We start from the raw sequence: 26,284 nt of genomic DNA on the forward strand, positions 1-26,284 counted from the left end.
GGAGGAGAAGGAGGAGAAGGAGGAGAAGGAGGGGGAGAAGAGTCTCCTCATCCTCCTCCAAAGAGGACCAACTCAGCTCTGAATGTTGCCAAACTCCTCAAGAAAACCCTCTCCAAACACAACCTGCATGCGGCCGCCACTGAGTCAACTGAGGCACACACACCTAACCAGCATGCACAGTTGAACGGACATGCCCCCTCTGATCACACAAACACCAACGGTCACGCACACACCGGTCCAGTACAAGACGGCTGCAGTACTGACCCCGAACACCAGGCAGATACAGTCAACCAGAAACACAACCGCAAGAAAGACAGCTGTTCCCTGGCAACGGTTACAGAGGAAACCAACGGGGATGGAGAGACAGATGACAGGTACTGCTGGACGGACCAGTTATTGTAGATAATGTTAGCTAGTCCAGTTCCCAAACTAAAGGGTCACTAAAGGGTTGTGAGAGCATTAATGTGTGGAGGAAAGAAGAAGAAAAAAACTTTCAAAAAGCCTTTTTATTCTCGTGTCAACGTTCAACCAGGAAGAGGCAGGTCAATTCTTGACCAGAAGTGAACATGTCTAGCCGGCATAGAAATGAATGAGAAGTGAATTTTGGTCTGACTGCACAATAACATCTCACCTTTCCTATCAGTCCTGAACAGAGCGGTGCCAGACCAGCAACCAATGGTGAGAATCAACCCGAGTCAGCCAATCAGAGAACAGAGGAGGGAACCCTGACGGTCAAAGAGAAGGAGGAGAAGCACCTGACCTCAACCCCAGAGAAAGCTCCTCCCACCCTGGCCCCCCTCCAGCTTGCCCAGCTTCGCACAGAAAACACAGACTCTTTCGACATGGAGGAGGTACAGTGTTCTCCTGGGTTCTCTTGGGTTCTTCATACTTATATTTGGTCATATTTGTCAGGACTCTTCCAACGCAGGGTTCTCCAACATATTCCCACACAGAGGAGGTGTTCCCCTGGGTCATCCAGACTTCCACAATGGTGTGTCTGTTTGTAGCACACCTCCTGAGGAGCTGAGACAACAACAGCATGTCCATTATCTTCACTATGGCTAACTGTTACCACTGAAGAAACATAGCTGTACAGTACACTACGTGTATAGTACACAGGAACAAATCAGCTTTGTTTTTATTTATTGCTTTATTGATTAAATTTCCCTGCCTTCCGTAGCAGGCAAGGGTAATATACCTATTTTAAAACCAGAAAGCTCACAGGGAAAATGCTGGCCTTGGTTGATCATTATGGGTGTAGTTCATTAGTTCACAACAGATAGACAGCAGGCTGTTTGTGTGATTTGAACAGCTTCCTGTGGAGCTTACGCTTCACTAATCAGGTCAGAGTAAAAAAAGGACTCCATAAGACAATAACCTCTCAAAAGCCAGCGTCCCTTTACAGCCTCCTGAGGAGCATGATGATAGTCTGTTGCTGTAAGTGAACAAGGATGTTTACCCAGTGTGTCTGCATAAAGCATAGATGTTAATAGGCTGACCTGTTGGTAAAAGATCTGAGTGAAAGTACTGACCTTCAGCCACTTCTGTCTTTTAAAATTTGGTTTGTTGTTTGTCAGATTCAGAGTAACGATGATGAGGCTCTGCCGCACAGAACTTCCAGAACCACCGGTGAGTTCACCTTTACCTCTGATTTCATCTTCTGACCTTCATGTCTGACTTAACTTCAAGGGCCCCTGTGGAGTTTTCTGATAAACAATTCCTTCAGGGTTACTCTCAAATGAACCTCTTTGCATCTATGTATCTTTGAGATCTAACAAATGTGATGAATTATCATCTCAGTTTATATATATATATATATAGTTTATATAATGCTCATTTGTTGTTAAGTTATATTTCATGAAATTGCCCCAATTAGTTTTTTTTTTTTTTTTTGGTGGGACAGAAAGTTTCCCTTGTGTCAATAAATGTTTGTGGAGGAGAAGATCTTTGTTGTACGTTCTTTTCTATGTTCCCGGCCTCCAGGGCTATACAAACAAAAACTAAGTGCTGTTTGGCACAACGTCACATCATTTGTTGGAGAAAGTGCAGGTTGCTTATTTATACAATGTTTGCTAGAGAGCAAGTTGTGAGCGTTGAGCACACATCGAGCGAGAAGAGGCAATGTTGCACGATTTGTTTGCTTCCAGTGGGTCTCCATTCAGTCTCACTCCTTCTTACTCTCGTCTCTGTTTATTTATGAGGCCAATTAAAAAAGCTCTAGAACCCACACACATTTCTTGCTCAAGTTGAAACATTTCTTTCTTTCTTTGTGTTAATGAAATGCCCTTTTCTTACAGATTTTGTTGGTAGCTTGATCTGTAAAAAGGGAATTGCATTAAGTGACTAGTAATACAAGTTTGGCATGTTTTAACTTTGTTAAAATTAGTCTAAAACCACTTAGATCTATAACCTGTTAATCGGTTTAGCCACACTTGACAGCCAAATAGACTGTATGTCTTTCTACCTCCTATTCTGCAAGTAGAATCTCTATTGAGTATCTTCCTGTAGGATTGTAGATCTATTCTGTCCTATCCAGTGACAGTGTATGTAGCCTGTTTCCTGTGTCTCACCTCTCTCAGATCTCAGTGAGGACAGACTGTCCTGTCTTTTTATGCCTATGCTTTATTCTCAGTATAAATTATTGTACTCTGCCACCAGCTGCACAGATGGGGTACTGCAATAATCATATTGTTTCATTGTCTGTGTCTCTCTAAGACCTGTTGAGGACTGTCAGTCAGCAGTCAGACAGCAGTGGCTTTGCTGAGGAGCCCTCTGCCGACTCCAACAGCTACCTGAAGGTGTGTTTTGTTTGCTGTCTTTGCAGCCACTTTAGATCACCAGCTTTGACCATTAAGTTATTTGAACTGACTCCTATAATTCCAATCAGAGCCTTATGTCATCAAGAGAGAAATGTCCCTGCAGATTAATCACATGTGAACTGGTAGAAAATGATTTCATGGTGTGTAATGAAACCTTGTAAGGCAGTCTGGACTTTTATCTCTGAGGGAAAAACATTCAGAACCACCATAGCTTCTGCAGATTCTCATATCACTACAGCATCAAGCACACTGTGATGAAAATAAGGCCTGGGGGTTTATTTCTCTCTTATACAAAGAGGGCCTGTGTTTAAATCCTCCGCCATGTTTTAAAGTGTTTATGTAATGCAGTAGATCAGAGTTAGCCCCCCTCTCCCCAATAGAGCACAAGGCAATGAATGTCCTCCTTATAAAGTGGGAATTTTAAATCCAGAAAAATGATTACAGATCACATATTTGTTGTTTATGTTTCGTTGTTTTCCACATTTGAAAGAATGCTTCATTTTGGATAAAAGGTCATTTTGTCATATTTATTTTATCAGGATAAACCTAGATATCTATTATATTTTCATTATTATACAGAAACTTTTTCAGTGACATTGATCTCATGGTAACTTTAATTTAATTTAACTTTAATTTTTCCCAGCAGAAGTTCATCTTGTTTTACTAAAAGTGGTGGAAAGTAACTAAGTACTCAAATTCTATATTAAAGTACAATTTTGAGCTACTTGTACTTTCAATTATATGCTACTTTGTATTTATATTATAGAGAAACTACATTTATTTAACAAATATATGTATATATATTTCAGAGGAACATTTGAAATAAAAACATGTGATAAGCTTTCAAATACAGTGCATCGGTAAAGATTGAAGTGGTAGTGCAAACCTTTTTTGGCTTGTCTCCTTTTCCAAAAATCAGTGTGTAGGGGCGCCCCAGTAGCTTATCACAGTGTCCCGGGTTAAAGAAGTCCAAAAAATGTATATAAATTTGTGTAGCAGAACCGACCCCTACGTTGTGAACCACTGGACTAAACCTTTTAGCTTCATATAAAGTAGTTAAAATGCTACTTACACATTCATACATTAGTAACAATGTAATTATATTAGTCACATGGACCTTTTTTTCCCCAAATGAATCCTTTTACTTTTGATACTTTTAACAAATTTAACAGATGATAATTCTATGCTTTGACTGAAGTAGGAGTATTTTTATATTGTTGTATTAGTTCTTATATGTAATAATAATAAGGATCTGAGTGCTTCTTGCACCATTGGTAATTAATTGTTAATTATGTGTAATTAGGTGCAGGACAGTAGTGACAGCTGTGACAGCGAGACCACTGTGACATCACACCCTTCACAAGATGTGGCCACACCCCTCGCGCTGGACCAACCAGCGTTTGATCTGCCAGATGGCACACAGGAAGAGGCGAGGCCGGGAGGTGCTGCTGAGGCTGATGGGAGGAGTAATTCCAGGGAAGAAGACGATCATAATGAGAGCTCAGAGCAGGTTCCCCAGTACACAGCCCATCAACTCCCCTTGAACAGACCAATGGGAACAGAGCAGGATGAGATCCAGGATGAAGAGCGAGTTGAGAGTGGGGAACGGACTGATCCTGAACCAGACCCGGGGAGTACGCAGAGTATGTCTGCTGCAGAACAAGATCCACCACACACTCAGAACCAGACTGAGACCACTGCAGAGACAGAACAACCAACAGAGGGAGTGGGTCCTGAGGCCCAGGAAGAGCACGCCATGGAGGATTCTGGTTCACTTTGTCCTCCTGCTCCACCCTCTCCAGTTCTCAGCGCTCTGAACCGAGCCAAACAGAACCAGCTGAGCCGGACAGGGCAGCGGGTAGACCACCAGTCCAACGATACACCTCAAATACTAGGGAGAGGACGAGGACGAGGACGAGGACGAGGACGAGGACGAGGCGGTATCCCCCTGCAGAGGTCCTCCTCCCTGCCCTCCTCGCTCCTCTCACCCTCTAGGATCGTGTCCTCTGTCAGAATCCAGTTTGGCCGAGGACAGTCGTCCTGCACCCAGCCAAGGTACTCTTTCAAATACACCCAGGAGGCCGAAGAGGACAAGGAAGAGGAAGAGGTGGAGAAGGAAGAGGTGGAGGAGGTGGAGGAGGAGGAGGAGGAGGAAGAGGAGGAAGGGCAAATCAACTGTTTGTCTACGTTGATAATAAACCCTTCCTCCTCGTCTGACTGTAAAAACAAACCACTAAGGCTTCCTACAGAAGCTCCCATCACAGCTAAACCCATCCCACGCTACCTGATGAGGTCATCCTATTCCTTGCAGAGCTCTAGCCCTCCTCCTGATTGGCCAGCAGGCCCTGCCCACTCCTGGAGCACTCAGAGCGTTCCTGATCTCTTCTCAAATCAGCAGCAGCCGAGCCAGTTCCAAATGAACATGAACGCCAACCAAAACCAGCAAAGTTGGAATCCAGGGCCATCCATGTTCCCTTATCCTAACCCTAATCCTAACCCTGCAGCTCAATACGCAAACCCAAGCCCCAATCCTAGTCCCAGCTTTAACCCCACCCCATACCCTTTCACTCTGAACCCTCATCCGCAGTACCCCTCCCCTCTCCAGCCATACGCCAGTCTTCCTAACCTGTTTCACCACCACAACCCCTCCTTGATGCACCATGCTAGCCTAACCAGCCTCCACCAACCGACAACTCCCACAATTCCCCAGCAAGGCAGCCTCTCCAACTTGCATCATCCCCCAACTTCCACTGCTCCTCACCGCGCCAGTCTGGGCAACCTGCATCCGGGAACTCCAGTAATGCACCACCAGGGCTACAATCATCCATACACTCATCAGTCACCTTACCATGCCACTCCTCACACTTCGCAGTTTGCCTCACCCTACCTTGGTTACCCTGGGTACAGCATGAATCCACCCTCGGCTTTCCCCCACCTGGTCCCCCATTGTCCGCCGCTGCCCCCAGAACACAGCCTGCACCCGGGGGTCGCTCCTCCTGCTCCGTCCAGCACTGAGATGCAGCTGAGGAAGGTTCTGCATGAGATCAGAGGAACGGTTCAGAGTCTTAGCCAGGTTAGTCCTCTTCAGTCCCTGTTTCTTAAACTCTTGTTAATTAAGCTATAGTCACTTCAGCTCTGGTCTGTTGTGATTGCAGTCTTGCATTAAATTAAAACTACGGTTCATTGGTTTTAGTTTTGTAGCACTTGCCTTATTGCCATAGAAATAAGTTCAATGGGACAACAAACATTAGTTACGACTGTGTTTTGAAATAAAATTGAAAGTGAGCACATCCATAATGTTAATAATCTCTCACTGGGACCAGTAACTTCCTGAATTCTCCACTGGTTTCCTGGAACAGGCCCGGGCTAAAAGATTGTTTGGCACATATCACCCATGTTGTTTTTACACTGGGTTTTACAGATTAAACAAAGGAGATACATATTGTTAAACAAACTTGTTTCCCTATTAGACTTAGACTGTCAACCAACTCGTGTTTTTGTTTCTGCGGGTTGGAAAATTGTGTAAATCAGTTGTCCCCTGCTGCTTATGACCCTTGAAGCCACTCTCTAATATGAGGGATAATGATATTACTTCCTGTAGTTTAATTAAATTAAATTAGATTAAATTATTTATTTGTATAGCGCCGATTCATAACAAAAAGTTATCTCAGGACACTTTTCAAATAGAGCTGGTCTAGACCGTACTCCTTATAAAATTATTTACAGAGACCCAACAGTTCCCACCACGAGGAAGCACTTGGCGACGGCAGCAAGAAAAAACATCCTTTTATGAGGTAGAAACCTTGGACAGACCCTGGCTCTAGGTGGGTGGCCGTCTGCCTCGACCAGTTGGGGTTAGAGAGAGGGGGGGTACGGGGGGCTAGGGGGCTAGTGTCTGTCTCCCGAACCCAAACTGGAAGCTGGTTTCACAAGAGAGGAGCTTGGTAGCTGAAGGCTCTGGCTCCTGAAGTAGTCCTGCATTCACAGAGCGCAGTGTTCTAGTTCTAGTTTAGTGATCTTCATATTTTGAGTGAATTGTTTTGGCTATATTAGCTCTAACTGATCCTTTTGGGAGCTTGTTGTTTTCCAGTTCCTAACTTCACTTTCCTCTCAATCTAGAACCGAGCCGACACACCGGACACGTTCAGTGAGCACAGAGCAGCTCTGCCCAGCCACCAGGTACTGTCATCCTCCTTCATCGCTCCTCCAGTTTGTTTTCACTAAAACCTAAAATGTACATACTGTTAGTTTGCATGTTTGTAGAAAGAATTAACTAGTTTCCATGCAGGAGTAACTGACAGGACTGTTGTTATTGCTATCAGTAAAGTGTGTTTCACTTTGTCTCTGTATGTTTTCAGTCTTTGGCAGAGTTTCAGCAGAAGAGGCGAAGTCTGAACTTGTTCCGCAGTCAGATGATGGACCTGGAGCTGTCAATCATCCGACAGCAGGCTCTGGTCTACAAACACCTGAGTCCTGCTGACAGGTGACTCATAACAGCAAACAGATGCATATTTTACAGTAACCATGACTGTGTTGATATGTTATACTACAACACAAAACAAACCTTGTGTGTGTGTGCAGGATGGAGGTGGAGCAGCTTCAGTCTCTAAGATCGGCAGTCAGAGAGGAGCTGCAGGAGCTGGAACAACAGCTGGAAGACAGACTGATGGAGCTGACACATCACACACAATACAGGGTATATACACACGATTCACACACACACACACACACACACACACACACACACACACACACACACACACACAAAAAAAACGCAGGGTAGAGGACTGCATTGGGATTGGGATCCTGCAGGGACCCAACGCAGATCTTGCAGGCGCAGGTGTGAGCGGGCACTAAAAAAATTAAATTGGAAATTGTAGAAATGGGTTCTTTTATGTGTGAGTCAATGATCACACTGTCTTAAGAATAAACACCATGTGAACAGATTGGACGTTAAGCAAGTCCTCTAAACTTCCTCCACAATGACCACACAGGACAATCATTTAGCCAAAAATCAAATCATAGTGTTATGTTAAAGTGCAGAGGAGGAGAGTGTTATTCCACTACGTTATTGCCAACAGCACACACACAACGCACAACACATACAAGACTGTGTATATACGTATGCACACAATGGTCACTACTTCCGACACATGGTATACACACATAAAACAGAGTACATACACACTTTATAGAAAGTAATGCACACACATAACAGGGTATATTCACACTACACAACCAAAGGGTATATACACCCACATATGTAGACACAACATAGGGGTATAAATACACACACAACACACAACACACGCCACCGACACGTTAGGCTATAAAAATTTGTGATTACAGATTGTGTGACTAATGTGGCTATGTAGTGATACTGTCAATCCTGTTCTCTATTCCTCAGGGTCTCCATAGAGACAGCAGTGTCGACACTTTGTCCACCGCCTCTGCACTGAGAGCAATGGAGCCGGTCAGCATGCACACACACACGCTCGCGTGCACACACGTTTGTTATATAAAGCTAATAACGCTCAAGTTTGTCCTAATGTAATTATGTCAATGCCAATCCATCTGTCTGTCCAGGTGTCAGACCTCCTCAGAGAGCAGCTCTTCCTCCAATCAGAGATCAGCTATGATGGTCACACCCCCTCAACCAACCCCTCCTCTCGATCCTCTAGTCCAGTCCGAGGAGGAGGAGAAGAACGGGAGCAGAGAGGGGGCGTGTACCGGGCATCAATCAACATAACACCCGTTCCCCCGCCTCGACCCAACACACACACTGAGGAAGAAGAAGAGGAGGAGGAGAAGAAGGGAGAGAGGGACAGGGGGGTAGGAGGAGTAGGAGGAGGAGGAGAAGGAGGAGGAGGAAGAAGAGGAAACATACCAGATGTGGAGGGAGCAGCAGGAGGAGTCAGGGTGGATAACCTACAGCAGCTCATCAGAGAGGTAACAGGCTGTCGCACTTTATAGTAAATTTAGTACTTAAAGAGTCAACTCTTATATTTATTACTGTCGTTATGTAAATGTTTAATGTTCACTGTGTGTATAGAGGGGAAAACATTTCCAAATACAGCCAATGTCCATTTTTTTCATCTTTCACATTCTCGTTAATTTAATGTTAAGACAGCAGCTGTTTAACTGTTAACCAGGAGCTGTTTTACCAGTTGTGTCTCTGTTGTTTTCCAGATTCGAGAGAGCGTGGCGCAGGAGGTGCGACGGGAGATCTACAGCGAGCTGCTGGCTACTGTGTCGCCACGGCGATCGCCAGTGCCTGCAAGGCAACACCCCCTGTAGCCATAGCAACAGCAGAGCTTTCACCCTTTCACGTTCAGCCTTAGTAACTACAGCCTGAGCAGAAACACTGTCTGTCTGCAACACTGTATGCCTGAGTAACACTGTATGTCTGTAACACTGATGTTGAAATGAACACATCACCTACATGTGATAAACCTCGCCAGCCCCACCTGTGGACCGCCCGGCTCTTAACGAGTGCGCTCGTTAGTGAGAGGTGAAGGGCGGAACTTCAGACCGGACGTAGAGCGTGACGAGGATGTTTACGTGTCTGGTTGGTTCTAGTGTGCTGGTGTGATGCATGCTGGGAATGCCAGTCGGGAATGCCAGTCAGGATCAGCCTGTCCCTGTGAACCATCAGCAATGATGTACTGTCTTTTCCTCGCGTCTCCTGTTTCCTTTTTCTAACAAAGCCAGGCCTTGAACTACTACTACTACCACTGCCACTAATACTGCTAGTACTACATCTTGTACAGCTGACAGTACTCTACTAGTACCACCACTACTAGTGATCAGGTCAGGACATTAGCACAAGTTATGTCCTGATGATGATAATCAGAATAATAATAATAATACGATCAGTAGCTTTTAACTTTTATTTTTGATATTTATCACTGTAACAAACTGTACAGAAAACAGTTTGTTTAGAACACTGTTGTGAAAAATTCATGAAGTAATCAGGGTTAAATGTAGTCAATACAAACTGTAAAGAACTACACCGAAATGAGAAAAAAGACATATTTCCTCTCTAACCTCCCTGCACTTTTTTGGTGACAAGTTTTGACATTCCTGCCTACGCCCCAATACAGCAAAGGTTGTGTTAACATGTTGTGTTAGCATTAGCAGTAACTTCCAGTTCTGATATGGCTGTAGGGGTGAACGGTAAACTGAGGCTCTAATATCAATGACATGGAATTATGCTGGATTACATGCTTACATGCATCGTTTCCTGTAAATCCCTTGTGTGTAGGTAGGTCATTTGACTCCAGCTTTAACAATGATCACTGTCATACAGAGAAGCAATTACAGAATGTCATCACATTGAATGGCTATTGCTGAAAAATGCTGATCACAAATAATATCAACAACCGGGTTAATGAAAATGTAAAGGTTTCTAACTTTAAATGTCATTCTCCTTTTAGACACAAATGAAATTCCTTTGTCTTCCGTGGTATTGGGATGGGCTGTTAAAACAAAAACTATCTGCATGGAGAGATACAACTGGAGGGGAAAGTGATTTGGCTTAATTGAGCCTTAAACATGTTCAGAGAGCAACAGACCAACTTCCCTTACAAATACTGTAAATGCCTTAATAATGTTTGAATCTGTGCTCTCATGCCTTATGAAAGCATTACTGTCCTTCATCTTCAATAAGATCCTGCTGAGGGTTAAACTGAGCTTTTACTGCTTAAAGTTACTCATTCCATGCACATTTCACTCTAATGTAAAAAGTTAAAAGAGGGATTTGATGTATATAATTAAGGGATTGGGATCCTACAGATGTCAACATTCCTTCATCATCATCGTCATCATCGTCATCATCATCACTGTTATTGTGCTTCTTTTCCTTTCGCCTCCTTCACAGCTGAGTAAGTCAGATTCAGATTCTGAAATGTCTTTGTTTTTTCCCTGATGTGACGCTCCCCTTGCTGGTGAGTTGACCAGACAACTGTGTCATGAATGAAAGTCACAACTCCATCAAAAAATATTTGTAACATTATTAACTTTGACATCATTTTAAACCGAGGTACTGTGAAATTGTCTAGCTAAAAGCCCTGGTCCTCCTGAGGTTCATTCACGTAGGTGTTTTTAGTTATTTTAACAGATGAGAAATCATCGCCAAAAGTAATTTTATTATATAAGAATCAGCGCTCTTAAAACCAGATATCAGTGTTTGTTATATTATGTATCATAGACACCTGTGTGAATTGTACTGAAAGCAGGCCTGTAGGACAGCGTTTTAGATGCTGTGTGCAGTCACTACCTGCAGCAGTTGTTAGCCAACAAATCAACTGCTAAAGACAAAATGTCCTCAGTTCATATTCCTATTTCTACAGCTGCTCAATAAACAAGATACGAGATATGTAAATTAGACAGCTTTGGAGTTGTACAGTGGGTTGTTTTCTGTCTTGATTGAGCTAGGCTAGCAGTTTGCCCTTGTCTCCAGTCTTTGTGCTAAGCTAGGCTAATCCCGTCCTGAATGAGAGGATTCCTTTAACACTCAGTCTGTCAGTCTGTGCTTTGTGTGTGTGCTGGTTGTTCCTGAGCAGGTGATGAGGTTAGGGTGTGATGTCATGAGGTACTGTGGAGGTTAGGCTTAGCAGCAGGTTTTAGGTAAGTTGTCATGGCGACAGTGATGATGATGATGATGTTGATGATGATGTGATGACTGGTCAGAGGGAGGAGATTAGCCATTATGGGTGAGTGGGCAGAGTAGTCCCAACCATAGCTGCATTAGCATGTTAGCTTCACACTATCTGATGCCGTAATATGAACATACATACTGATTACTGAGAGTATTGTTAATAAATCAGTTAATCACTGCTAACATTTCAGATGTGATCAGTCATCATGCAGATGTCTGATACAAATGAATCTGGAACTTGCTGGTTTTATTGAGAAAAACTGCGATTTTCCTACTTTGCACAGAATCCACAGAACTGATTGTTCACTGAACAATGAATTACTAATCCCCGATTACTGAACATCAACACAGTGTCTGTGTGGTCACAGGTTTCCAGATATGCAATCCATTATTGAAGACAGAAAAACTCTGGGAGTAGCTGAGGTGAAACAATCACTCTGCACCAACCATTGCTGAGTGTGATCACCTGTCAATCAATACAAAATTTCCACACAGACTAACATTTGAAAGTATCTACTGAAAGCTGAACCTTTGGATAAAAATGTATTGACTTAGTGTTTTGCGGCTGTTTGTTTTATGATTTTGGGAGCAATTTATGGTGAATGGATTCTAAGCTTGAAGGTCCACTTACGTATTAATGATTCTGAGCCTTTAGTCAGTCTTTATTCAGCTGATGGAGCTGGCTCAGGTGTGAATGTTTAAATCATCACCCATTATTAAATGGCCCTTTGACCTTTAGATTCTGACCATTTTGACTTTGTGTTTTTAGAAAACCTATTTTTTTTTTTTTTCATGTTCACTGATCACAAACTGCTCTGCTGGACCAACACTCACTGTGAGCTCTGAGGCTTCACATACTTTTTTTGTATTGATCCTGAATCCTTCACACACTTCTAATTACACTTCACTGTTGGTGTCTATTAATTTCTATTGATGTCTATTAATAATGTGTATTTTGTATTGATGTCTTGTCAGTGGGATGCAGGGGAGGGATCACTCTGTAGAGATAAGAGTAATAAAGATGTATTTATTTTCAGTACACATGAGTGCTGCCTCACTTGATACTGCTGTGTGTGTGTGTGTGTGTGTGTGTGTGTGTGTGTGTGTGTGTGTGTGTGTGTGTGTGTGTGTGTGTGTGTGTGTGTGTGTGTGTGTGTGTGTGTGTGTGTGTGTGTGGTGGGGGAGTGAGTGAGTGAGTGAGAGAGAGTGAGTGGAACAGTCGTTTGCAGACTTAGACCTGCGCACAAGGATATAGAAAGTACTAGTAGAGCCATTATCTTTGCCAGGTTGCACAAGTGGTGGAAAGTACTTATAGTAATATTTACTCAGGTAGCTATGGTACTTAATCACAATTTTGTATTACTTCTACTTTATTTGGGTATTTTAATTTTATGCTATATTATAGTTCTAGTGCTTTACATTTCAGATGGATATCATACACTTTTTAAATAGTTATTGGACTCCACTTATAAATAGCTTTGTATTAATTTGTAGGTTAAGATTTTATATACAAAACCAATATTAAGCTTATACGATGGGATGCATTGTTATAAAATAAACTACACCTGACATTTAAACTCCTTTCAGTTCTTGGACTCATTCAGTGTCAGTGCAGTGTGTCATTCAGTGCTTACTCTACTTCTACAATACACTTAACTTACACTACAACTTCAGCTGTTTCAGTATTTCAACTATTTCAAATGTTCAAAGCACTAAAATGAAGCAACAAGCACTATTTTTAATTTGGATATAATTCAACTGTTTTACAACTGGGGGGCGCCCTTGTGGCTCACCTGGTTGAGCTCTAACATCGTTGGAGGAGCTATAATCATCATCATCACCGCCGGGAGGCGATATGAAAACAGTTCATACGTGGAAACTTTTATTATGAAATCCGGAAGTGGTCCCCGACCCGGAAGTGTTTAAGTTTATTGTAGGAAGTTTTCCGCCAGAAGAACGACACTGATTTAACGGAGGGGCGAAAAGTCGGAAACCCTGACGGTAAGAGGATATTAAAGGCCAGAAAATAAAGTAAGAGGACAGAGTTTCTCTTCAAAGACGGAGAAGAGAAAGTTTTTAGCGACAGACTAGCAAAGTGTTAGCAGCTTAGCTAACGAGCTGGAGCTATAACAGGATTAGCAAACTAGCTAACTTTAGCTCATCCAAACACACATGGCGATAAAACTGAGACCTTCACTGGAGTTTGTTTAGCAATTACAGATAGTGTTATTACTTTAACAACCTACCTAAAGTTACATTAAATTACTTATTACGACGCGCGGGCTTATGATATTTACTGTATTTTACCCGGTGGAAGAAATGCTCTGTTAATATGTGTATATATATATATATATTATCTGTAACTCTACACACACTTTATCTAACAACGTCTTCAAAGGGCCATCTAAACCTAATCACCAGAAGCTGTGTAAGTAGTTTCTGTCTGCTGTGATTCGCAAACACCTGTCACTGAGACAGCATAGACAAATAACAACACTAACGCTGGTAATTAGACGATTATAGACAGAAAATAAAACAACTCTCACTTTCATTTAATTCAATTATTTTGACGATCCCTGCATCTTAAATTTTAGGCTTTGGTGCTATCCTGTTGAGTGTATACACGAACAACAACAATATCCACATACTGCTGTAACATTGGGATATTCACACATTAAGTCTCCATCTTAGTTGATTGAGAACATCTAGTATATTGGAGTTGGCTTGATTTGATTGTTCTGGTGGTTATTTTAAGTTTCTCAGAGCTGCCCAAAAGTTTATCTGTAGCAGGTTGTTGTCAGTCTGCAAACCCAAACCATGAAAAGTGAAGATGGGAACCTGTAAATTATGTAGAAACTAAGAAATAGTCCCACAAAATGTTCTCCTGTTTGAGTAATGGTTAATTAAAAACTACAGTGGCTAGCTGTTTTAGGAAACTACCCTCCTCTTTTTTTTAACTTAAAGTATGTATTATTTATATATAACCATTTAAGCAATGTTCAGTATGCCTCCAGTAGGAACAGATACAATGGAGGAGAAGCCAGAGAGTATTTAAAGATGGGAGACATATTGTTGGTTTTTGATCTTTTGTGGGATTAGATGACAAATAATTGAAATATTGATATAAACAGGCCTCCTTGTTTATTCAACAGAATCTTTCTGCTTTTCTTTGTGTACATGTGGATTTAAGATGGCTGTTAATAACACTTATTAATTATAATCACTAATGTGTACGTGTGTTTTTCAGGTATGGACTCTCCAGGCAGAAGTCGAAGTCCCAGTCCTGCAAAGAGAGAAAACAGTGGTGAGTAAAACCTGCTTTCACTATTTTATGTTGTTGTAGTAACAGTAGCAGTACTTGTTGTGCTGTGGTGTTGATATTCATCTGACAATGCTGCTCCCTCTCCCTGTCTTCAGGACCTTCAGAAGACGAGTCTAGTCCAACAGCAGAGAGGCCTCAAAAAGCCGACTCCGTTGAAGGAAGCCCCAAAGAGAAGCCGTCCCCTCGGGCCAGTCCTGCAGGCAGTGCCGCCTCCAGGAGCCCTGCCTCCAGCAGCTCAGACAGCAGCAGCAGCAGTGATGATGAGGATGAACATCATGGGGCCCTGAGGAAGATTAGGAGCAGTGTGGCTCAGATCAAAGTAAGCAGGGACTGACGTTGATGTTTACATTAGAAAGGCGTGCGAGCCACAGCATTCCGATAATGTAGCCACCATGCAATGCTCACTTTGCATCCAGGCTGTTATTCATGCTTTGAGGTGTCTGGCCTCACTAAACATTTAACAATTCTGGATAAGTGGTCTAACAAACTTGGCTGGTCTGCTGTGTTAGTTTCCATGGCAACAGAGCAAGGTTTGACATGAAGACCTGTTTGTGAGATGAAATAGCAAGGGGTAAGTTAGCTGACCTGCTTAATAACAGACCTGCTGAATAAAGTCGCAGCTTGTTGAGTGACAGAATCACAAATAGAAGAGAACTGTGTGCCCATTACTGTCATCTTAGACATGAACTCCCCAGGTACCTACAAGCTTTTACTTTGAGTAGGAACTGACTCTTAAGTTCAGAGCTGCTGTGTTGTTCGTCCTATTTAGCTGAACTCACACTTCAGGGAGGGGGAATTTTTAAAAGACTGGATGGACAGCTGATTGAATGCTTGTGTGCTTGTAATTTATTTTGAAATGTCTTATGTTTGTTGATCTATTATGTAAGGCTAAAGTTCTCTGTTGATTTAACCTCCAGTATCCAAAAATGGAAAATAAAAACTTGATCACAAAAAAACGTGAAGACTGAAAGAAATACTGTTGACATTCTTTGTTTATTTGTTTTCCAGAGATCAAGATCCAAGTCCAGGTCCAGGGAGCAAGATAGATCTGTATCCAGAGAGCGAAACAGATCCAGGTCCAGAGAGCGAGACCGGTCTGGGTCAAGAGGACGAGACAGGTCCGGGTCAAGAGGACGAGACAGGTCCAGGTCAAGAGGACGAGACAGGTCCAGGTCAAGAGGACGAGACAGGTCCGGATCAAGAGGACGAGACAGGTCGAGGTCAAGAGGACGAGACAGGTCCGGGTCAAGAGGACGAGACAGATCCAGGTCCAGAGAGAGAGACTGGGATCGCTACAACAGAGGACGCTATACTCGGTACCGGACAGACACACACACATACTAACTAGTGATTGTGTTATAAAACGTCCTACACATAATACTCTTAACACACTAAAATACTAAATACGTTCACAGATCTCTACTCATCCTTTTTTACTGCTGCTACTAAACTTTCTGCTCTTCCCAGGGATCGCTATGACGATCGCCGTGACGACAGGGGCGGTCGTTTTGACCGGCGGACCAACCGGGATGTGGAGTCAGAACACAGGAGGCGAGGTCGCTCGGCTTCCCCTCCGCCGGAAAGGGAGCCAGTGGCAGCCGAAGAGCCCCCAGTCAAGAAGAAGAAGGAGGAGCTGGACCCGATCCTGACAAGGACCGGTGGCGCTTACATCCCCCCAGCAAAGCTACGCATGATGCAGCAGCAAATTACTGACAAGAGCAGGTGAGAGAGTTTTTTTAATTCTTTCTTTTTCTTTCTTTTCTTTTGAAAGTGCAAATCTTGTACACTTCACATTTCTGCTGGTCACTCTCCAATCATCCATGAGTTTGTACGTTTTATTTCTTCGAGGTTTCTTCGTTTATTTCTATGGAACTCTCCGTGTGGAAACTGGAGACTTGCTTCAGAGAGATAATACATCATAGTAAACATTGAATTGTCTCAGTATAAACTATTATAAGGCCTTTATTTGTTGGGCAAAGTTAAGTTATCATTGCGTGGTAAAACACTTAAGTGTTTGTTGAGTGGTGAGGCAGACGGTCGTGGTGTATTCAGGGATGTTCTGACATCTGAGATTTGAGTGTTGGTATTTAAATAAAATCTAATCGACTAAACAAAAGCGAACATGACCGTTGTTGAAATAAAAATATGAATGTGGTAATTCATTGCACTGATTTGTAAATGGATATTCTAGCATTACTAACTCTTAAACACACAATCCTGGCAAACAGTCTCTTCACCCAGCTGCATTAAAAACAACAGCAACCAGTGTTTCCTCTATGTTGATTTTGGAATGGCGGCCCGCCATTGTTATATTTCTGCGGGATGGGGGTTGTTCGGACAGGCCTGCCCCCACTGCTAAAAAAAAAATCCTAGAGGAAACACTGGCAACTCTCTGTTATGACTCTGGAATCTCTGTTGTTGCTGATTCCCCGCCCTCTGTGCAGCCTGGCCTATCAGAGAATGAGCTGGGAGGCTCTGAAGAAGTCCATCAATGGTCTGATCAACAAAGTCAACGTGTCGAACATTGTCCACATCATCCAGGAGCTGCTGCAGGAGAACATCATCAGGGGAAGGTGAACAATAACATACAACTTCACATTAACACTCAATATTCCAATAATCTAAAAAACAGCTAATTATTTGTCAGCTTCTTACTAAAAATATCACAAACACATGAGGGTGTAGTGTTAGAAGTGTGACGTTTGCAGTGAAACAGTTTGTTCTAGCTCTTTCAGATGAGTAGGGAGCCATAAAGGGCTAAAATCAAACTTCCTGATTAGTGAGATTTATTAAGGAAATTGAAACAGAAACTTTCTTGTCTTGCTATCCCACAAGAGAAAGAAAAGTCTGGAGGTTATGTGCTGTCTGACTTCCCACGTCTCTGTCTTTCAGGGGTCTGCTGTCTCGCTCGGTGCTGCAGGCCCAGGCAGCGTCTCCAATCTTTACTCATGTTTACGCCGCCGTCGTCGCCATCATCAACTCCAAGTTCCCTCAGATCGGAGAGCTGATCCTGAAACGCCTAATCCTGACCTTCAGGAAGAGCTACCGCCGCAACCTCAAGGTACCTGTCTGACTGTATGTCTGTCTGTAGCTGTTGATTAGTGGATCAACAGAGAACGACAGGTAGTGTGACACATAATGTATTAAAGTCGGTCTGTGTTTTGTTTTTCCAGCAACAGTGCCTGACAGCCTCAAAGTTTGTGGCGCATCTCATCAACCAGAATGTGGTATGTCCTGCTGTCTGACCTTAATACCGATGGACAGTTTGAGTGTAGATGTTCAGCTCTAATAAAGTGTGTTTACGTCTCTCTCTCTTTCTCTCTTTCTCTCTGTCTGCTCCGATGTCCCTCGCCCTCAGGCCCACGAGGTTTTGTGTCTGGAGATGCTCACTCTGCTGCTGGAGCGTCCCACTGACGACAGCGTGGAGGTCGCCATCGCCTTCCTGAAGGAGTGTGGACTCAAACTGACCGAGGTGTCCCCGCGAGGAATCAATGGTACGCTGAAGCTGCAACCATAAACTCTGTTTAACGGTTAATGCTCTGTTAAACTAAACAGTATTTGTAGAAAGGTCTGCGTTTCCAAAATAAAAGAACACAAAATATGAATATCAGCACAGTTTATCAAGTGCTTACAAATTCTGCTTGTTTCTCTCTTCAGCCATATTTGAGCGCCTCAGAAACGTCCTCCATGAGTCGGCTATTGATAAGAGGGTCCAGTACATGATCGAGGTGATGTTTGCCATCAGGAAGGACGGTTTCAAAGATCATCCAGTGATCCCAGAGGGCCTGGACCTGGTAGATGAGGAAGACCAGTTCACCCACATGCTGCCACTGGAAGACGAATACAACACAGAGGACATCCTAAGTAAGCTCCAGAGGGGGATCGGGGGGGGGCCTCCACCTGGCTCTACAACTCTCTCTGCAGAAATAAGTATATATATCTGACGCCCTAATGTACGTGTGTGTGTGTGTGTGTGTTCACTCAGATGTGTTTAAGATGGACCCAGACTTCTTGGAGAACGAGGAGAAATACAAAACCATTAAAAAAGGTAAGAATGCGCACAAACATCGCACTGTCCAATCAGCGCTTACTTCCTTAACAGTCAAACTAATCAGCTGTCACGTCCCAACAGATATCCTGGACGAGGGCAGCAGCGATTCAGGGGAGGAGGGAGACGGAGACGACGATGATGAAGATGACGAAGACGAGAAAGAGGAGGAAGGAGAAGGTGAGACAGATGGTTAAACTCTTAAACAGGTTTTATTTTTCTCAAATTAAAGGGGCATCCCACTGATTGTACTGCTAAGAAACCGATTGTATAATAAATAATCTTTGGCTTTGGAGGAGCTTTGTCAAGTCTGGGAAATAACACTGGTGATGTCATAGTGATGCCCTCTGGGTTATCTCAGCTTGAGCTTGACCGTTTAAAAGTTTAAACGGAGAGCCTGTGTTACAGATATTACAAACTGGATCTGTGGAGTTTGAAAGACATGGGTACCTGGCAACAAGGATTTAACAAAAAGATGTTATGTAGTTGCATATTGGGAAATATGGGATCTATTGTTTTTGGAGCTTGACTCGTACTAGTGACTGGTTAGAATATCTCTGCATCTGCTGCATCAATGTGGTCTTTCTTTTTTTAAAGAAATAGTTCAACTTGTGGGGAAAATACACTTTTTTTGTGTCCCTGCCAGGAGATGATCGATGAATTGAAACCACCCATATGTCTGTCTGTTAAATATGAGACGACATCCAGGAGACTGTTAGCTTAGCATAAAGCCTGAAATGAAGCAGCTCCAGTTTAAAGCCTGCGTTGATAGATGGAGAGTTAAAGGACACCTCACTGAGCATGTTTACTGTTTACTATTCTGATGTTATAGCCTCATATTAATCATTATTTCAATATTCTCTTGGGACAGATAAATTATCAGCTGATAATGGAAAATTTGCATTATTATAAATGATTGGGATCATTAAGTTACAGCTGACAAATGTGCCCCATAACAATAAATCATTTTTAAATCTTATGCAAAATGATTGATATGCTTTATGAAGTTTTTTTGATGAACTTTACTAAAAAGAATAAATGAACATTAGAAGAATCAGAACTGTTGAAATGATCAGTTACAGCTATCTGCCATGAGAAGCGGGTAATTATTGGTTATTGTATTGGCTGAAAAAAGAAATCCATGCCTGCATCCCTAATATTCTGGTATGATTATTAACTGATTATAACATAAAACACAAACAGCTTCCTTGATGACCCTAAAGACGCCGTCTGTCTGTCTGTCTGTCTGTCTGTCTGTCTGTCTGTCTGTCTGTCTCACAGATGAAAAGGTCACCATCTTTGATCAGACAGAAGTCAACCTGGTTGCTTTTAGAAGAACCATCTATCTCGCTATACAGTCCAGGTACACACACACACATACACATACACACACACACACACACACACACACACACACACACACACATACACATACACGTACACACACACACACACACACACACACACACACACACACACACACACACACACACACACACACGCTCACTCATACAGTCAGTGACTCAGTTGTCTCTCAGGGTGTTGGCAGTTATTTACAGCTCCTTCTATATTTGATGGACTTGGACTAATATTTAAAGCTGTGTTTAAAGCTGTGTGTGCATGTGCGTGCGTGCGTGCATCTGTGTGTGCGCAGCCTAGTTACCATGGTTTTATTGAAGAACAGTTCAGAGATTTGAAGAATAGGATGGAACACTGAAACAGATTGAGGAAAATTACACACATAGAAGCACAGAAACAGGAATACACACACAGTTTTACAAACAAACTCACTAATGTACACTTATGGATGATTAATTGATTTTTTCCCCCTGTAGTTTGGACTTTGAGGAGTGCGCTCACAAACTGATCAAGATGGACTTTCCTGACAGCCAGACGGTGAGTCCACACAAACAAACACAAATTAGGGTGATATGAGGATAATGACGATACGGGTATGTGAAAAGTTGTCTTTTTCTCTCAGTTTTCCACTTGAGAGGAGAGCGTTTCTCCACTGAGGATAAGTCAGAAAATACCATTCATTTCTGAAGTCATTCTGAAGCATGGATGAATAAAACAAGCTGATGCACAGTATACAGTCATTGTTGACTAGAATTGTTGTAATGAACAGTTGCACAAATCTAGAGCTGAAATAATCTGTCGATCGAGAGACTTAATCAGCAACAATTTTGACCATTATTGATTCGTTTGAGTCTGGTTCCAGCTTAGTAAATTGCAAGGATTTATTGCACACTGCTGACCAGAAGGTGGCGCTAATAAACAAGTTCAATATTAAAGGAAAGGATGAGGAAGAAAACATGTTGGTTTTTCAGTGTAGATGGTGTGGAAAACTGTAGTGTCCACAGGAGGGTGAACACGCTGCATTTTGTGTCTGTCACTTGTTCATTTGTGTTTGTGGTCCTGAGGCCAGGTTGTGTAACAGTAATAGTTGCTTTCAGAAGTTGACAGTTGCTGGTGAGTGAGTGAGAGAGAATCATGTGTCAGAGGACGATCAGCTGTGTGTTGTTTTTTTTTTTATCTTTGTGAGGACAGGTTTGTGTGTTTGACCTTCACACTGATGACGTGTGGCTCCTCAACACTTGTTCAGACAGAGAAGGATAAAAGCGTGTCATTTCTAACCGATGATGGTTGATTTTGTTGAAATGGTAACTGTCTCTGGCAGGTTTGATCAGCAGTGTTAGGGTTGGTTCGTATTTAAAGAAGAACCATGTCTTGCTGGCTAAATATTAAAAAACTGAGGCTAAAGCATAAAAAAATGTCATTCACACCTTGTTTGGCTGCTTAACGTACACACTTATTTATATTTTTAAAAGGTACGTTTTCAAATTGAATGCCACTAGAGAAATTACTTAAAGATGACTTCACTTCCCTGCCAAAGAGTTTCATGTGAATGTGGCATAAACATTTAAACGTTTCACATTCAACTGTAATATATCACTGACTTCTGCTCAAACGGGTGCAGACTGTGGAGGAAAAGTACCAACACCTGTCCTCAGTTAAACTCTGTGAACTTGGGCCTAACCACATGGGACCATTTGAGCTGCTGATGGGCGTGATGATACAAAATAAAACATGGAGACGTGTTGGGCTCTGCGTGTGTGATATTATTGTACTGCAGAATATGTTAGGTGACTAATCGTTGTATCGATCAACAGAGCTTTAAGCTGCAATAATTGTGATAATGTTTACTCATTGTTTAAGTAATTCCTCAAGCATTCACTGGTTACAGCTTCTTTAATGTGAGGATTTGCTGTAAAATGAGATAAGCTGAAAATATGATGCTGTCATCTTAGGTTCCAGGTACTTGCGATGGACAATTTTCTGATGTCTGTATATTTTGTGATTAATTGTGCCTTAGATGATTAACTGATAGAAAACCAGCTGGTGAACAAGTTCATGTTGGAGGTGTTTCGGGAGGCATCACCTGTTCACGTCCATTTGCAGAGGATGCAGTGATTTTAGTGACATGAATAATAAATGTAGCTGAATCTGAAGACACAGAGAACCTGAGCACAAACAGCTGCTGTGCACTGCAGTATACAAGTATACTGAAAATGCACTCTGTATGTGTGTGTCCGTGTGAGTGTGTGTGTGAGGTCAGATCTGATGACCTTGTCAGCCAGAGTTTCATCAGCATCAGGACTGAATCACTCAACACAACAGCTGGAACACACACACAAAGATGTTTGTCCTCTGGCACATTCTTCTCACAGCCTCTGTCTCACACACACTTTACGGACACACTGACTGAGGTGTTTCTTAGGGGAAAAAATAACTAAGTCATTAAACCACAAAGTTTCACATCTAAATCAAGAAGTCTAAAGGCGTCTTCTTGACTGACCTGCCCACTGTTTCCCAACAATAAATCTTAGACGATGAGTGTTTGTACGACCAAGCAACATTGCCATCCCAAGAGCTACATTGCTATCATGGTTAAAGATACATAAATCACAAAGTGCGGATGTAAGCTGCACAATAGAAATGTTTTATACTTTAAATTGTTTAAGTATGAAGACAGAGCTTAATGTCCAGTAACACTAGCCTGTATTATTTAAAATGGACATAGGTTTCTGAAGACCTATGAAAATACGCAAAGACGTGGGGCGTGGGTGGAGCTGAGGCAGAATCAATGAAGCCTGGGGACGTAAAACAATAAATAAAAAGAAAAGAAGAGACGTGAAAACTGCTAACAAAATAGGGCAAAGACATTTCAGCCAGAAGAAAGAGTATATTAGACATTAGAGGAGGATGTGTCTATAGGTCTGTTTTTATTTCTTGTAGTTTTTTGTGTGATTTTTGTATAAATGTGTTCCTTGTGTTAATAAGATGTTTTATGTTTGTGTGAACAGAAAGAGCTGTGTAACATGATACTGGACTGCTGCGCTCAACAGAGGACCTACGAGAAGTTCTTTGGTCTGCTGGCTGGGGTGAGACACACACACACACACACTCTGGCAGAACACACTTGAACCTTGGACTTGGTCGATGTATTAGATTAATTCAGTTCATTTTAAAAATGTTAATTTAAAAAACTAGTGCTGTCAAACGATTAAAATATTTAATCTCGATTAATCGCATTAATGTCATAGTTAACTCGCAATTAATCGCACATTTTTATCTATTCTAAATGTCCCTTGATTTATTTTTGTCCCATTATTTTTTTTCTCATTTTAATGCTCTTATCAACATGGAAAAGTGGATCGGCTTGCTTTGTGCAAAAGTTGTTTTTATTGAAAAATCATCCATTGTTGCCTGGCTTTGACGAGGGGGCAGAGAATTCGCATCAGTTGTGTGCTTGGCCTCAAGTGGTATTTCAGACTGGACGTGCTGCGATGATAGCTCAGGTCACAACGACAAAGCACACCGATCACTTTGGTCTTGTCAATGGAACCATTTGCCAACTTTTTAAAAGTAAACTTTCCATTCAGAATATTATTGGCAACCATTTCGGCGTCTCACGCTCGCCATCCACTCAAAACGTAACGTCTACTACTCTTAAACAAGTGTGTGCGGTGTGTCTGTTGTTTTGTTTCCAGTCTAGCTAGATCCGGTGTGGTGTTGTAGTTTTTCTAACGTTACTAGTTGTTGCAACAGCATGTGAAAAAAAACTACAAAGTTAAACGAACGTTGCAATAAAAAAATTGACGCCATTAAAATGGATTTGCGTTAACGCCGTTAATAACGCGTTAAACTGACAGCACTATAAAAAAAACACTACTTTCAATCATAACATAATGTAGACGATAGCCGGCTACATTCGTCCCCACAGTCCCATGAAGAGTGGCACCAATAAACTGTCACTTGGCACAGTTTGTCAAAAACACAATAACAGTAACAAGTGACACAGGATCTGGTCTAGATTGATTTGCTGTTCTGTACCGATCTGGACCTTGGAGCTGACACATCTGAGATACTGTTGAACTACATGAAACTACATATGGAAGAACTGAAAGCATTTGTTAACACTTTGTGTGTGTGTGTGTTTGTGTGTTTAGAGGTTCTGTCTGCTGAAGAAGGAGTACATGGAAAGTTTTGAGGGGATATTTTCAGAGCAGTACGACACGATTCACCGACTGGAGACCAACAAACTGAGGAACGTGGCTCGGCTGTTTGCTCACCTACTCTACACAGACTCTGTCCCCTGGAGTGTAAGGACCGACGCACGTGCGCACACACACACAGACATTAAATCCTTTAACACACATGAAACTGATTGTTCTCAAAGATTTTCTTCATTACTAATGGTACCCCTCTTTCTCTCTGCTGTCTTTTGTCTCTTGACCAGGTGTTGGAGTCCATCAGGATGAGTGAGGAGACCACAACGTCGTCCAGCAGGATCTTTGTGAAGATCCTTTTTCAGGAGCTCTGTGCCTACATGGGTCTCCCCAGACTCAACCAGAGGCTCAAAGACCCGTAAGAACACACACCTACACCAAATAATTTGATATGAACATGAATGTTCTAGGGAAACAACAATTGTGAGTACTGAAGATCAGACAACAACACAGAAACATCATATTAAGTTACAAACTGTGTGTGTGTATTTCAGGACTCTGCAGCCGTTCTTTGAAGGTCTTTTTCCTCGTGATAACCCCAGAAACACTCGCTTCGCCATCAACTTTTTCACCTCTATTGGACTGGGAGGACTGACGTAAGGGACACCCACACACACACAGTATATATGATTGTTGAACATCTCATTCCAAACCCATGTGCATTAATCTATGAATTTCTACAACTTTATACAAATAAAGTTAAATTCTGTTCACATGAATGTTTGGGGGAGTTCATATTCACACACACACACACAATGAGCAACGACCATCAGTGTGTACATAATTCTCACTGATCCTCCACAGCTCTCTTACTTTACCCTGTGTTCCCTTTTCCACTTTTCACTTGTTCACTCCTCAATTTCTCACCTCCATCCCCTTCTCTCTCTCTCTCTCTCTTTCTCTTTCTCTCTCTCTCTCTCTCTCTCTCTCTCTCTCTCTCTCTCTCTCTCTCTCTCTCTCTCTCTCTCTCTCTCTCTCAGGGACGAGTTGAGAGAACATTTGAAGAACGCTCCCAAGATGATCATGACTCAGAACCAGGAAGTGGAATCCTCTGACTCGTCCTCGTCCTCCTCTTCCTCCTCTTCTTCATCTGAATCCTCCTCCTCAGACTCATCCAGCGAATCAGATTCAGACTCCTCAGACTCGGACTCCTCCTCCAGCAGCAGCAGCTCAGGTACATCCATATTTACTTATTTCAAATTCAACTAAAATTGAATTGCATGTTTTTGAGCCGTCCGTCCTGCAATGTCTCAGGAGCGTCTCGTCGGAATTTCTTTGCGGGGGGGGTTGGTGGTCAAAGTCAACTTCAAGTTTTTGGCCATTATTCAACATCATAACTCAGAAACAGAAGGGGAGATTGTGATCATATTTCACAGTTTCACAATTTAATAAAGAATTGGCTGATACACAATGAGTGAACAATAACTAGCACAGTAAAGGCTTCCATCTTTTCATCTCATCCCAGTCTTTAGCTGGGATTTTAAAGTGGCAATAGGTGGGTAATATCTGCCAGTGAGGGGGTAAACTGTTCTTGGATTTATTTGTCAAATTTGAACACAGCCAATTTCTGTCTGTAAGCTACAGCCGGCTGACAGGAAGAGGAGGTTTTCCCAAAGAGCTTTTTTCCTTCCTTTTTAAATAATAAAAAACAATTAACGGTCCATTGAAAAGACATTCATTTTGACTGCAAAAAGGGATGACTAAATGTGTTAGTTGGACTTTAAATATGTCTTGGTTAGAAGGATTGTGACCTTATTTTCTCAAAGATTCTGGGTTATGAAGTCCTGAACAGTTTATTTTCTGTGGCATCAGGAGCTGAAGTTTTCTGCCTCATTAAAAGTAATTGACATATGAATGAGGCTG

The 26,284-nt window shown here is 42.3% G+C and overlaps 1 protein-coding gene across 1 annotated transcript in view; it reads left to right on the plus strand.

Moving 5' to 3' along the window:
* cwc22 (CWC22 spliceosome associated protein homolog) overlaps nt 1-26,284 on the plus strand; it is a 46,329-nt gene that overhangs the window by 19,203 nt on the left and 842 nt on the right. Inside the window, exons 12-42 of the mRNA XM_051404326.1 lie at nt 2-374; nt 644-851; nt 1,578-1,629; nt 2,716-2,798; nt 4,123-5,892; nt 6,939-6,998; nt 7,178-7,302; nt 7,401-7,515; nt 8,227-8,292; nt 8,406-8,768; nt 9,009-9,112; nt 11,847-11,901; nt 13,416-13,479; nt 14,726-14,782; nt 14,896-15,119; nt 15,809-16,116; nt 16,268-16,522; nt 17,245-17,373; nt 17,693-17,861; nt 17,974-18,027; nt 18,159-18,294; nt 18,458-18,664; nt 18,786-18,848; nt 18,933-19,028; nt 20,130-20,211; nt 20,684-20,744; nt 23,216-23,293; nt 24,362-24,514; nt 24,652-24,779; nt 24,916-25,017; nt 25,402-25,595. Coding sequence (XP_051260286.1) covers nt 2-374; nt 644-851; nt 1,578-1,629; nt 2,716-2,798; nt 4,123-5,892; nt 6,939-6,998; nt 7,178-7,302; nt 7,401-7,515; nt 8,227-8,292; nt 8,406-8,768; nt 9,009-9,112; nt 11,847-11,901; nt 13,416-13,479; nt 14,726-14,782; nt 14,896-15,119; nt 15,809-16,116; nt 16,268-16,522; nt 17,245-17,373; nt 17,693-17,861; nt 17,974-18,027; nt 18,159-18,294; nt 18,458-18,664; nt 18,786-18,848; nt 18,933-19,028; nt 20,130-20,211; nt 20,684-20,744; nt 23,216-23,293; nt 24,362-24,514; nt 24,652-24,779; nt 24,916-25,017; nt 25,402-25,595 — 5,934 coding nt within the window. The remainder of the gene's footprint in view (nt 1; nt 375-643; nt 852-1,577; nt 1,630-2,715; nt 2,799-4,122; nt 5,893-6,938; nt 6,999-7,177; nt 7,303-7,400; nt 7,516-8,226; nt 8,293-8,405; nt 8,769-9,008; nt 9,113-11,846; nt 11,902-13,415; nt 13,480-14,725; nt 14,783-14,895; nt 15,120-15,808; nt 16,117-16,267; nt 16,523-17,244; nt 17,374-17,692; nt 17,862-17,973; nt 18,028-18,158; nt 18,295-18,457; nt 18,665-18,785; nt 18,849-18,932; nt 19,029-20,129; nt 20,212-20,683; nt 20,745-23,215; nt 23,294-24,361; nt 24,515-24,651; nt 24,780-24,915; nt 25,018-25,401; nt 25,596-26,284) is intronic.

This window comes from Dicentrarchus labrax, unplaced genomic scaffold (assembly GCF_905237075.1).
Source record: "Dicentrarchus labrax unplaced genomic scaffold, dlabrax2021, whole genome shotgun sequence".
In the NCBI taxonomy this organism is placed as follows: Eukaryota; Metazoa; Chordata; class Actinopteri; family Moronidae; genus Dicentrarchus; species Dicentrarchus labrax.